This window comes from Chiloscyllium plagiosum, chromosome 17, assembly GCF_004010195.1.
Source record: "Chiloscyllium plagiosum isolate BGI_BamShark_2017 chromosome 17, ASM401019v2, whole genome shotgun sequence".
Classification (NCBI taxonomy): domain Eukaryota; kingdom Metazoa; phylum Chordata; class Chondrichthyes; order Orectolobiformes; family Hemiscylliidae; genus Chiloscyllium; species Chiloscyllium plagiosum.
The window spans coordinates 40,583,770-40,597,705 of NC_057726.1; the positions used below are offsets into that span (position 1 = coordinate 40,583,770).

A 13,936-nucleotide genomic window follows, 5' to 3' on the forward strand; every position below is an offset into this window, starting at 1 on the left:
AAAGTACAAAGGGATCTGGGAGTGCTAGTCAAGGATTCTCTAAAGGTAAACATGCAGGTTGAATCTGTGATTAAGAAAGCGAATGCAATGTTGTCATTTATCTCAAGAGGGTTGGAATATAAAAGCAGCGATGTGCTGAGACTTTATAAAGCTCTGGTTAGGCTCCATTTGGAGTACTGTGTCCAGTTTTGGGCCCCACACCTCAGGAGGGGCATACTGGCACTGGAGAGTGTCCAGTGGAGATTCACACGGATGATCCCTGGAATGGTAGGTCTAACATATGAGGAACGGCTGAGGATCCTGGGATTGTACTCATTGGAGTTTAGAAGGTTAAGGGGAGATCTAATAGAAACTTACAAGATAATACATGGCTTGGAAAGGGTGGACGCTAAGAAATTGTTTCCGTTAGGCGGGGAGACTAGGACCCGTGGGCACAGCCTTAAAATTAGAGGGGGTCAATTCAGAACAAAAATGCGGAGACATTTCTTCAGCAAGAGAGTGGTGGGCCTGCGGAATTCATTGCCGCGGAGTGCAGTGGAGGCCAGGATGCTAAATGTCTTCAAGACAGAGATTGATAAATTCTTGATGTCACAAGGAATTAAGGGCTACAGGGAGAATGCGGGTATGTGGAGTTGAAATGCCCATCAGCCATGATTAAATGGCAGAGTGGACTCGATGGGCCGAATGGCCTTACTTCCACTCTTATGTTTTATGGTCTTATGGTCTAAGTGCTTGAGTGACCATGACCAGTCTCTGTAGTATGATTGAAAGAGCCCTTTGATTGAGTGTGGCCCCTGTTCAATCCACTAAGGATTGTTCCCTGTTCACCATTCGCTTGAAGCACTTGAAGCTACTGGGACATATTGAAGCTGTGACGTTGACATAGCTTGGTGCCCTGTAACAATATGTGCATCCTCTATCTGACTGATAGATTGACCATGGTGCTCCCCAGCATCACAAGCTACCTCTCTCTTCCTCTTTGAAAAGAAACAAACTAAAAGTACACAAGCTGACAGTCTCTAACTGTGCGCTAAAGACCTTGTACGCTAAAACCACAATGAAATTCACACAGAGGCTGACACCTGTAACTCAGAGTTAAAGTTAACGGGTGCTCAGAAAGCACTGCAAAGCTGATAGTCGCTGCCAGCCTCTGAGCAAAGTGAGTGACTGTGAGGAAAGTGAGTTAACACGCATGTATCATTCTCAGCACAGATGTATCCTGTATAGATGTATGAGATGCATGTCTGTCCCTGTGCACAAACTAATCTGGCAGAAGCATGCAAGTCTATCAGCTCCAAAATAAAATGTTGAAGGCCTGCTCTGGTTTCTGAGTTGGTCTGAGAGTAGGCATGATGTAGTGAAGCTGATGCCAAGTTGTGTGGTAGAATGGTCAAGAATGATGGCAGCACTGGAGCTTGCAGGGATGTTGACCAGAAGAAACAAGAGCATGATGACTGGCACTGGTATTCAATGAGTACCAGCCATCAGGGACCCATTCTGGTTTACCTCTCCAGAATTTGTGCTATTTAGTTTTTGAGTACAGGACAGAATTGGAAGTGGAATGTAGACATGTAAATGTAAGGTATTAATAATATGCAATTGTACAGAAATAACCATTCCCAGGCAAAACTCTGAAGTTACTATTCAAGGTTTATGGGGAAAATTGGCAATTTTTAAATGTTTGCCCTAGTTTGACACTTTACATCTCACTGCAGGGAGGGGAACATTCTGCATCATGTACAACACAAGTCATCCTTTAAACATCTTAAAAGTAGCTCTAAAGTCAAACTCTCAAACAATTAAATATGAACTAGAAAATGGCCCTTGGCTCATACCTTCAGCCTAGATCCCAGAACCATTATTGTACCATTTACACTTCATGTGAGGATTCAACAAAGGCAAAGACTCATTTGTCCAAATTTATTATTCATCTGAAGACTGTTTCTGGCTAACACTTTTAGTTCACTATGTTGAGTTTGTGCACTATACAGTTCATTTAAAGATGCAATGCAACATTCTGGGTGGAAATTTCTATCCTTGAAAAGTGGGGGCAATGATGAGAGTTGGGAAAATTCAGCAGGTTTTAAAAATTCAGGTTCTTAATGTCAAGAGAAATATTTACACAGAATTTCATCAATGAGTGACAAATTATTTCCATGCATTTATATCTTATTATTGATTAAACTCATCTCATTTCTGAGCAATTCCTGATTTTCTTCCCCTTCCCCATGAAACTAGATGACACCAGTTCCTGACATGATAGCCTGAGTGGTTATCTCATGCCAGTAACTCATCACTAGCCTCTCCAAGCCTTTAGACAGCTCTGTCTTTACCATTGCATGGACACTGTACTCTTCCACTCTTTATCCACAAAAGTGAATACAGTGTGGTTCATCAAACTACCAGCCTTACCAAATCAACATTGCTGCTTTTGGATCCACTCATGTACTGCTTCAAACCTTCAGGATTTCACTTTGAGCTCAGATACCGAGAATGAATCTGTCACAGTGCATTAACTGCAGGGGCACATGCTCATCTTATGCATCTGAACAGAGTCCATTTTATGACTCTTACCTTCTAAGTGCTCACTCATTCTGCGCTAACTTGGAAATGCTAGCCTCTGTTGTTAGCATTGACTTTGAGGACAAAGGCTCTTCAGTCCTAAGTTACAGGCTTCTGGCCTCTGTAGCTGCATTGAGTTTTCGGGGCAAAGGGAGATGCAGGCAATTTGTTACAGTTCAAATGCTGTGCATCAAGGGCTACAATGGTAGATTGCAGGTCTGTGCATGTATCTGACAGTCACTGAATACGTGCTGGACCTGGATCCCAACTGGTGGTTGTCAGCTGTCCATGGAGGCAGCCAGAATGAAGCATTGCCAGAACCAGCACAATGCTGAAAAACTCTGTCCTCTGTCCTTTGATCCAGCTTTCTGAGTGCCTCTAACAAACCTGCCTGTTGTTCCTATGTGCCTGTGATGTCACTCATGGTTGAGACCATGAGATCACCTGATACCTGCGGCTAAACAGGTGCCTTTTCTCTCGTTGAGTCTCTTTTTCTCAATGAGTTGTGGAGACATGTCAGTGAGCATTCACCACATCATACCACAAGTCTGACCATGATAAAGGATCGACCGAGGTGAGGGTGAAAGGGAAAGCCTTGTCGATGGATTGAGTAGCTTTCTCTCCAGAGGTGGGGGTGAGGGTGAGGGTCTTCATAGGAAATTTTCTTAGCCTATCACATACCTCAACACTGGTTACTCAGGTTGCCAGAAGCTGCTAGCCAATCAGAAGTCAACGTCTGGATCATGAGCTCCACCTAGTCGAGCCTCAGCGAGGCATTCATCTCCTATCTGATATAAGAATCTTCCATGTTGCTGATGAAGCCTCACTAACAGTTACCAAGCTTAAAGACATAACTTCTACCGAAGCAGAATACACAACCAAGCTGCAGTTTTAACAGGTTCCTTACTGACAGCAGAGAGGAGATGGAACTTTGACAGTTGACCTGAAACAGGTTAGAGAGGGTTTTCTCTGGCTCTCAAACAGAAAAGCCCAGTCACAACTAACTGGAATGAAACATTAGGAAACTAAGAACATGAAATGGCACTGTAATATTCTTTACTTCTGATGGCCCAACAAATCATGTGTGTATCTGTATGTCCCTGTGTGTGTGTCTGTGTGTGCAGTCATGTCCTCCTTTTAGCAGGTATGAGCAAATTTGTGTGTGTGTGTGTGTGTGTGTGTCTAAAGGCCCTCTATTTGATGTTATGTCTTTTTTAATTATTTGTGGGGCCAGTAGATAATAAAACATGTTTTTTGCTTGCACCCAATGAAGCATTGTAATTGATTGCTCACTGTTTAAAGTGTAGACACTTAACTACATTTTAATTGCGGTAGAGTCGCATTCTAAGAGAAGCCAAAATTCTGAGGAGGTTGAAATGGAAGAGCCGATTCAAGCATCCTCACTTGGTCAAGAAAATATCACTTTCTTCCATATAACTTAACAGTTATCTTTCCGACATTTTCTCAAATTCAAATAACAATGCCTATGAAATAATTCTAGAAATAGCAAGCATTTAAATATTTGTCGCAGGAGTTACATATCAAGTAAAAAATGATACAGATTGTTGCTATACTCACATCCCACCTAGCAGCGGAAACCACCACAGATCTCATTCCTTTGGCACCTGGACTACCTGGAACTTTGTGTAGTGCTTTCTGGTACAATTGTGGTATTGGCACTTCTTTTATCTGGATGCGTGTCCCAAATGCATTTCTTTTTATCGATTTGTTGATATTAATTTCATCGAGAGCATAGACGTCCTTTAAAGTATGAACAATGTAAGTTCAATATTACAAGAGAAATTATAACTTCATAAATATGAACTTTCTGTAATTAGAGTAATTTAGTCTTATTGTATAAGTAACACCAGGTTGTTACAGTTAGGATTCTCTAGGATCTAATCAGTGACATGGGAAAGCTTTCTGATTGAGCCAGAATTTGACATTACCAAAGTATTTACTTTCAACTGAATTTTGAAATACTTCACCGATAGGTTGCTGTCATGTGTCAGGTATTATATGTGTATTAAAACAGATTGACATTATGATGAAGAACTGGTGAAACCTGACCTATTCAATTTTGAAAGAAGAAATTTTAAAAGGTGATCTTGGAGATATATAAAATACCCGAAAATATATTGAAAATGGCAAATCTGATCTTTTTTTAATGACATGAATGAGGTACAATTAAATAATCTTTCAAGAAATGACCCAAATGCAAATTAGGATTGCAACAATAAACTGTTGTCCTGGACAACCAAATCTGCATCAGCATCTCTAAAATTCAAAACTGGAGGATATTTTATGTAGCTGAGAGCTTGGTGCTGGAAAAGCACAGCAGGCCACACAGCATCCGATGCACTTCCTGATGTCCAAAACATCGATTTTCCTGCTCCTCGGATGCTGCCTGACCTGCTGTGCTTTTCCAGCACCACACTCTCAACACTGATCTCCAGCATCTGCAGTCCTCACTCTTTCCTATTATTTTATGCATTCTTGTTAATAACTTGACAGCTAATACACAATTAAAAATCATTTATTGTCCATAGTTACTAAAATATAAAAGTAATAACTTGATTGCATGTTTATTACTTCAATGGGAATACTTTTTTGTGTTTTAGGGAACACTGCTTTTGTGAGCTTCATGGACAATATTAATAATGGTTAAACCATCTTTCAACCTGGCTTATTAAAGTCTAATGCCCAATGGCACTAATCACTAGACAGCTGTTTAGTTTAATGAAATCATCTCAAGCATTATAATAATATGAATTTCTTTTTGTTAAAAAAATGCAGTTAAGAAAAACTATCTTGACCATCAATGTTAATTGTGCACCACAATTTAAGTGGTATCAGTGGATAGCATCCTAACAAGGTTCTGTAACAGTGCTTTACAGATGTACCTCCCATCATTTCTGCTTTCCACTGGCTGAAATATGACTGAAGTTTGTGAAATGAGATGTTTAAAATATTCCCAGGCCATCAATTAAATAATACTATTGCTGCTTTGCCAATATGAAAAAAAACTGGTACCATTCTGTGTTCTATGCCCAGAATCCATTGTAGAGATGATAATATAACAGGTCTGTTTGTTTTGCATTGCCTTAATCAAGTAATCATCTCAAACTGCTTTTAATTATTCTGTAGAGCCTGATTTATAAAACTCACCAGTTATAAGCAGTTATTAGAATGCTGACTTTAAGTCTCAATTACACGTTGGCAACTCTGTGAAGAAGGTTATTTGATCCATAATTGCTTTCATCCAAAACGTGTTTTATGTTGAAAGGTCATAGATCAGGCATGGTATATGACTTCATCAATGATTTTGGTTCATTAATCAAAGCCCACTGTAACATAAAATCTACCCTACTCATTAAGAAGTGTTTTTCTACTTCATCACAATGACTCATTATAATATGTAATACAAGGATAACAGAGTATGAAAGATTTGCTTAATGAGATTTCATAGCTGCATAGTATGGCACTCTTCACCAGTGTCAGCTCATGAAAATAGCCGACAACCCATCAGTGGATTACAAGGATTACCTGCCTAAGAAATGTGGGAGAAGGTTTCACTGGGAGATCTGTCAGCTATTGCATGCTGATATGCACAAACCCAGCCACCCTGTCAGTGGCACTGTCAATCTCCCAGAGACTACAACTGAAAAACCAATTACACTCACCGAGTAGATGACATTTTGCTCCAGATCGATGTTACTAGGCATGTTTCGTTGACTCTGTATGTGAGGTGGGCTACGCCAAGGTACACAAACTGTTGGTGGGTCCATCCTTTGAGCAAATCTTCCCACTAACATAATAAAAGAGACTTAATTCACAAAATATAGAATGATAGATGGTCAAAGGGCAGAGTCAATCAATTATATTTTCTGATATTAGTTTTGACTTGAAAAGTATAAAAAAAGGATATTTCCATCCTTTTCAAATATCTTTATTTCCCTCATGACCATACTTGTTTTCTTTTAATAAACGTTAGCTCATCTTCTATGATGTTGGGCTGGATTGTTTGAGTTCTAGAGCACTGTAGTGATGTTTAGATTCTATTATGACCTGTCTCCATGTGCACTCCAATCAAGAACTCTGCATGATTTAAATAGCTAGGTCCTCTTGTTAAATGCAAGATCACAGGTTGCAATGTACATGTAAAAATCACAGCATTGCTGATTCCTCAGGGGGCCAGATGTCTCAGTTTGGTGGTGTAGATCAGATTGGTGCAAACAGCACAGTTTTTGACCCCTTTGGGATTTGTGATCTGCCACCTTGTTCTTTCCATGATGGGGATAGTGGCATTTTGGTTTGGACTTGTCTTCAGACAAAGAATCATGGAATCCCTACAGTGTGAAAGCAGGCCATTTGGCCCATCAAGTCCACACCAACCCTCCGAAGAGCACCACACCAGACCCATTTCTACTATCCTATAAATGTAACTCTGCAGTTCCCTTGGCTAATCCACCTAACCTGCACAACTTTGGACTGTGGAAGGAAACCGGTACACCTGGAGGATACCCACGCAGACAGGGGGAGAAGGTGCAAACTTCATGCACAGTCCGGGGCTGGAATTGAACTTGGGTCCCTGATGCTGTGAGGCAGGAGTGCTAACCATTGAATAACCTTGCAACCCGAGAACTGAATAACAAAGTTGTTATAAAAAGAATTATGTTATTTCAAGCCTTAAAAACAATGGATTAAAGTATAAAACCAAAGAGGCAATGTCATGGGCATATGATGGCCTAGTGGTATTATCGCTACACTGTTAAGCTAGAGACGCAAATAATCTTCTGGGGGCCTGGGTTCGAATCCTGTAATAGCAAACAGTAGAATTTGAATTCAATAAAAATCTGCAATTAAGAGTTTAATTATGACCATAAATTGATTGTTGGAAAAACTCATCTGCATCACTAATGTCCATCAGGGAAGGAAGCTGCCAACCTTATCTGGTCTGGCTGACATGTGACTCTTAACTGCCCTCTGGGCAATTAGGGATGGGCAATAAATGCTAGCTTAGCCAGTGAGTTAGAGTGCTGCTTCCAGTGCTTTAGGGAGATTGGCAAGGCGTTCAAGAGATTCATGAAGATAATGACATACACAAGAGAGACCTTAGCTGTGAGAAAAGACTGAAGACGTTGGGGCATTTCTTAATAGGAATAGAAAGGTAAGAAGAAATTTGATGAGATTTTAAAAATTCTGAATAGTTTCAATGAGATCAGCAGGAAAAAGCTCTTTACATTGAATGATCCAGCATAGAAGAAAACCATTTGATCCATCATACCTGTGCTGGTTCTTTAAAAGAACCATCCAATTACTCTCCTATGCCTTGACACTCTTTCTGAAGTGCAATGCCAGAATGGAATGGGAATGAAAATCACCAAAGGCGCAAAGGCGGAGGTGAGAAGGTTGTTAAAGTATGAGCCATTAGTGACAGGAAATCACTGCAGTTTTACATTCACATTGATGTATTTTCTTAAAATAAAAAAAATCCAAAGGATAGGAAATGGAATTAAATTGATGTGTCTTTCAGAACTCCAGATTCTGTGCTATAAAACTATTGGTAAGATTTTGAGAACTCAAGGAGTGTGCTGACAGGAAATGGTGAGTGGGATTGGGGTGGAGTGATGAGGGAGTTTATTGCACCTACATGCCATTGTTAGAATGTTATTGGCACAAAGGAAGTGGCAAATGGCCATCCCACCCAGAAGCCTATCCCTTACATGGCCACTTAAGGACTGGTTGAGCCTCTCTTCCTGTTGCAGTTGTCCTTTTGCAGGCTTTGGGAGTGTGCACCAGATTGGGCACTCTTATTCAAGGAGGATCTGGCTATAGTCATTCTCAAGCCCCAGTGCTCCCAACACCATCTACCTTCCTCTGAGGACTACATTCGCATTGCTTCTTCAGGTTGAGGGAGTTCCAGCAATGCAGACTGCTCTAGGTAGCGCTACCAACCCTCCAATTAGCCAGCAACTCTTGGAGGTGAAACTTCCTCCCTCAAAGTGAGAGGAGCCTCACTTGTATCTCGTGAGCTGCCTGATAGTTGCAAGATCTGATCAGCAATCTCAGAAATAATCGTGAAGGTTTTTCCCCAAATTTACAACACAGATCCAAGTTACCGCAGTTCCATCAGGTCTGGAAAATATTAATTGTCATACAGAGAAGCATTTCTGGGTCAAATCTCACCTAGACATTCTGGGATAGGAAGATAAGTTGGAGTAAATTGAAAAATAGCAGTAGAGGAATATATTTTTAATCTGTGGTCTGAAGCCAACCTGGATACACTAGATAGAATAGAAATGGAATTAGAATCTTGTAGATATTCCGGATTCTGGAGTATTTCAGAAATGGCAGCACTTGGGGGCTTGAAATTTCCTTTGTATCCCAGCTGAGAAGTAAGGGAATATAAATAAAAAAATGAAAACAGAAAGCAGAGGAATGAACTATAGAAACTTCTAAAAACTGACTTCCTTCGATCTAGAGGCTGTTAAGAAATACATTGTGTTGCTTATATTTATTGCAGCAGACAGAAATAAAATATTGTTGTTTTTTAACCTCAAGGCAAGAATTTATGATTTTACACATCATAAGACATCAGAAGGAAAGCGCAGGAAATATGGATCTCTCCAAAAATGAACGAAAGCCAAGTCCCAATCCCAAAGGAAGAATCAGGTTTGTGTGGATGAAAATTGTAGTTATTCCTAAAAGTAAACTATGGACAAGTTTAATGATGTCATTAAGAAGGATTTTAAATTATCAATATGCCATAGATTTAAGATTTAGGGAACTGTACATCAGTCACCTGAACATCAAAATTGTCTCCAAAAATATTCAGAAAGCATATTGAATAACTTGGTTACTTGGCTTTGTGATAGTTTCTCATTGCTATCATTTTCACACCTGTTAGTTCTTGGCTTTTAATGGCTCTGCTTATTTTCATTGGTAGAGTTTGAGTTATTTATTTCTTTTTTAAAGTATTTGCATGGTTTAGTTAAGTTATTTTTGTGTGATACTGGAGCCAGTAAAGATTAGAAACTTCAAAGGCCAATAAGATGTTAATTTAACAGATAATGCAGAATAATAAATGCAAAAGGTCATGAAACAGAGACAGTCACTGCTTCTTGTCAACTTGAAATTGCACAAGTACCTATGACATCACCATATCAACTGGCTGAATTTCAATTTGTAATTCACCCGCTCATACAATAAGCTATTTAGCAAAGTTTTAAAATTGAGCAGCGTAGAAATGTATTTTCAGTGAAACAACTTCATTTTCCTGTTTTCAGTTAATAATCATTTAGCGTCACCATGTAGAGATCTCGTCTACATTGCTAGCTGAGTATGAACTTTATATAAAAAAAGTAGCCAATTGCATCCGGCCAAAATCAGTTAAAACATTATGCAACATACAATTCAGGAGTTGATGACATATTCAGTAAATTATGCCACAGTTTCGGAGAAGAAAGGCATTTTTCAGGAATGATCAGAGGCCCTGAATGAAGAGGAGTCCAAAAGTAAGCTTAGAACAGTGACATTCAGGGGAATAATTCTTACAGACACCAAGAACACCATGCAATCCTCCCTGATGCATCCTCAAGTAATTAATTAATATGATCTGTTGTCAAAAGTTTTTATGTGGCATTGACACTGATGTAAACACTCCTCAAAAGTAAGCCAGGGCTGTATTTTTTCTGAAGTTTAATTGGGATAAAGATGCATCCATTTTTGTACTAATATAAAAGCAAGATTGATGCCTGTTTGGTTAATTGCATAGTACTATCCAATTCCAAACAATTCACTTTATAATTTGTTACATTCTCCACAAAATAAATTAAACATTTTTGGAAAAGTGAACATTTACATAGGTAAAATCTCGTGTCTGACCTGGACCTTTAGAGATCACATATTAAAAATCTTGATGTAGGCTTTTCTTGAAGGGGATTAATATATATATACAATACAGCCTAATTTGAACACTATGATTTCTTTTTAAACGTCATTGACATTCATCATGGTATTTATTGATGCAACTATTGGCTTATTGATTCCAGTGGTTCCTCAAGACCAATGGGGTATAGAAATACAAGGTTGAGCTCTTGTGGTACTGTGGTAGTGTCTACTCCTAAGCCAGGAGGTTCAGGTTCCAAACCCACCTGCTCCTGAGGTATGTAAAACATCTCTGAACAGGCTCATTAAACATATCTATCAATATAAGGTTGGCATTCACAGTTTTATGAAGCAGTTACCACATTTAATGATACTAGGGGATACATTAAAAAAAACATGCTGATAGATGATTCAAATCTGCCACAGTTCTCAATTCAGTAGTCAGGTCGATCAAATTCTCTGAACCCAAATCACATTACAGTTTGTCATTTTTTTCTCTACATTTCTGAACTTGATTTCCTTAATAAAAAGTCAAAGTTTCACAAGCCACACAATATTATTGTCCTTTATTCACATCTGTTACTTAGAATGTGTCTTTAGGAATGGCGAACGGGTAAATTTGCAACATTGCTATTGATTGACAGAGGTGAAGATATATTCATCTTCATTCCCATTTTCTCAGAAGCAGAAATTGTCAAAAAGCTAGTCCCTTTTTTTCTAAAAGCTGTACCTTGGCTCAAGGGCATTCTGTCTTTGATTTTTTTCAGAGGGGCAATAAACCGGGTCAGGCTCCAATCAGTCCGGTTTGGTATGGAGATGAAAAGGATTTGGGAGGCCTTCTGTTTAAATGTAAACAGATGAGACTTCAAACCAAAGTGGTCATGTTTTAGAAGTGATCTGTATAATGAAAGGGGAGTGGTTAGCTCTTTAGCTAAGCTAGCTGTTTTATTTCAGCTTTGGTTGCAAATTCAACAGGGAGCTGTGTGGAAACTCTTTCTCTCTTTCTGCCCTTTAACTTCAACCTGTAAGCATGTGTTCCATTTTTACTGGTTTTTAAAGTGAGTATGCTTATTGGGACTGTTGTGTATATTCGGAACAGCATCTTGAAGTCTTGTTTGGATAGGTTGTGTTCTGAAGGGGTTCTTTATTCTGTTCTTTGTGTTTCATTGTGTAATTTTGTGAATAAAGCTTTTGTCTGTTTTAAAATCTAGTAGTCAACCTAGATAACTTAATCCGGGGTAATTTTCAATGTACACTTACCGAAACAAATTGCCAAGTTATGGTCTGCGGCTGCTTGCTTAAGAATATTTTGAGTAGTCTGGCTTAGTCCATAACAAAATACAACATAATACAATACAGCACAGGAACAGGTACTTCGGCCCACCAAGTCTGCGCTGATTCCTAATCCTTATTTAGAACGGCCACTTCCTGTCCATTCACAGTTTCTATCCATTTTTTTACCTCCCGTTCATGTGTCTATCAAGATATGCCTTAAATGGTGCTAATCTTCCTGCTTTCAACGTTTCCATGGCAGTGCACTCCAGGCACTCGCCACCCTCTGTGTGAAAAATTTTCTCCGTATTTCTCCCCTGAACCTTCCTCCCCCTATTGAGGACATGTGCTTTCTCGTAGTTGAGCTTTCCATCCTGAGAAAAAGTCTCTGACTATCCACCCTATCTGTGCCTCTCATAACTTTGTAGACCTCTATCAGGTCGTTACTCGTCCCCCTTCTTTCCAGTGAAAACAATCTGAGTTTATCCAACCTCTCCTCATGACTGAAACCCTCCAGACCAGCCAACATTCTGGTAAAATTTCCATGTACCCATTTATGGAAAATATAATCTTATCAAGATCTTTAAATAATAATCTATTTTCCTTACTAACAAGGTTTTTGTCAGTTTGGCTATCAAAATCATCTTAACTGTCTTATTATCTTAAAAGTTTCTCTTATTTGTATATATAATTAGTTTCACTTGATGGAACAGCAAATGTGAGTTAGTCTTTGATTGTATAAATCAGCACCAACTTGATCTCCTTCCACCCCGTATTGTTTCGAACATTGAAGTTAAAAATTCACATTTACCCAAACCTTTTCTTTTATATAGGGCCATTACCCAAACACCCAGGGCTAGGACGTATAATCTATCATAACGTGATGGTACATTTCCAATCAATTTCCCTCATTAAACAGAAGTCATTAAGCCATGCGGTGCTTTAGGGTCAGTCTCAGTTCACAAGTTGAGTGCTTGTTTCATTAAAATCAAATCATATTTCCCTAAATAACAAAATTAAAGCTAGAATTAATACATTATGAAGGAAAGAAAATCAATAGCAGCTTTTAGATTACCACAATTCAAGTTAGTCTGATTTACTCTTTCCTGACAGACTCTGCCTATAGCTGGGTTACGTCTTCAGTTACTCAGAAAAGCAGCCTGCATGAGAGGAAGAATAAAATTGTCAGGAAAAATAAGTTGGGCACAAATACAATGGTATCAAGGTATCAAAGATAGAAAATGCGCAAATCTAGAGAAAGCATTGAAGAGATGTAGAAAGACAGAGTTATAAGGTACAAAATAACACAATTAAAGCAAGAATTAGAAATTACAGGTCTTAAAATACAGGTATGATCATGCGCTATTTCTGGTTACTCTGTTAGAACTATCCAACATATGATCAAAGATAATTACAGTGAGATCCATTTCTTTCTACTCATGACTGATGCAATCCTGACATCATCATGATGCCTTAAACAGACATGTCAACTCCTCAGTCTCATAAATCAAAAGATAAACTCTTACAAATTAAGACCTTTAGCATAAAAATCATGAGGTAATTTTTTTTCAAGACATAATCCAATATAAATTGATGGTTGATTTATAACCCTTATCAATGATTTATTTATGTTTAACAGGTATGGGGTCTTTCCAAGAATAACTACATTACTGCATCTGAAATGCTTTGCAAAAATCGTTTTAAAACTTATATCTATTATCCAGATACAATCATGGCTATTCAATTTGTTGCACTCAACTGATCTCTGACCGTAGCCCAACATTTTTCACTTCCTCACGAATATAAATTAGTGAGTAACTAAACTCTCTCTACCTCATCAATGTTGATGCAGAGAGAGGGAGTGATTGCTTTACACATGCATTGAGGAACTTGGGCAGAGAAACATGTCCACAGTGCAAACTGAAACTGGGTGGCAGAAATCAGAACATAAAGGTATGAAGTTCTGGTGTTGATGAATTCCAATATTTAAAGTGTTAAAGTAAATTTGGAGTAATGTCAGCAAAAGGAGATAGTCAGGTAGGGGAAAGGAGTCATAATCATTATAGAGCATTGTAGCTTTAATTGCATTGCTTGGCCTTGAAGTCAAAACTAACATTCTGTGTTCTAAGAGCTGAAGAGAGGAAGGGAATAATTCAATTCTCAGAGTTAAAGTCATAGTCTGTGTACTAACCAATGTCATATGGTGAACCTG

At 38.7% G+C, this 13,936-nt stretch overlaps 1 protein-coding gene across 1 annotated transcript in view; it reads right to left on the reverse strand.

Annotated features, from left to right (window-relative positions):
• LOC122558401 overlaps positions 1–13,936 on the reverse strand; it is a 389,098-nt gene that overhangs the window by 115,025 nt on the left and 260,137 nt on the right. Inside the window, exons 4-5 of the mRNA XM_043706929.1 lie at positions 6,246–6,370; positions 4,141–4,323 (exon numbers count right to left, since the gene is read on the reverse strand). Of these exons, the coding sequence (XP_043562864.1) occupies positions 4,141–4,323; positions 6,246–6,370 (308 nt within the window). The remainder of the gene's footprint in view (positions 1–4,140; positions 4,324–6,245; positions 6,371–13,936) is intronic.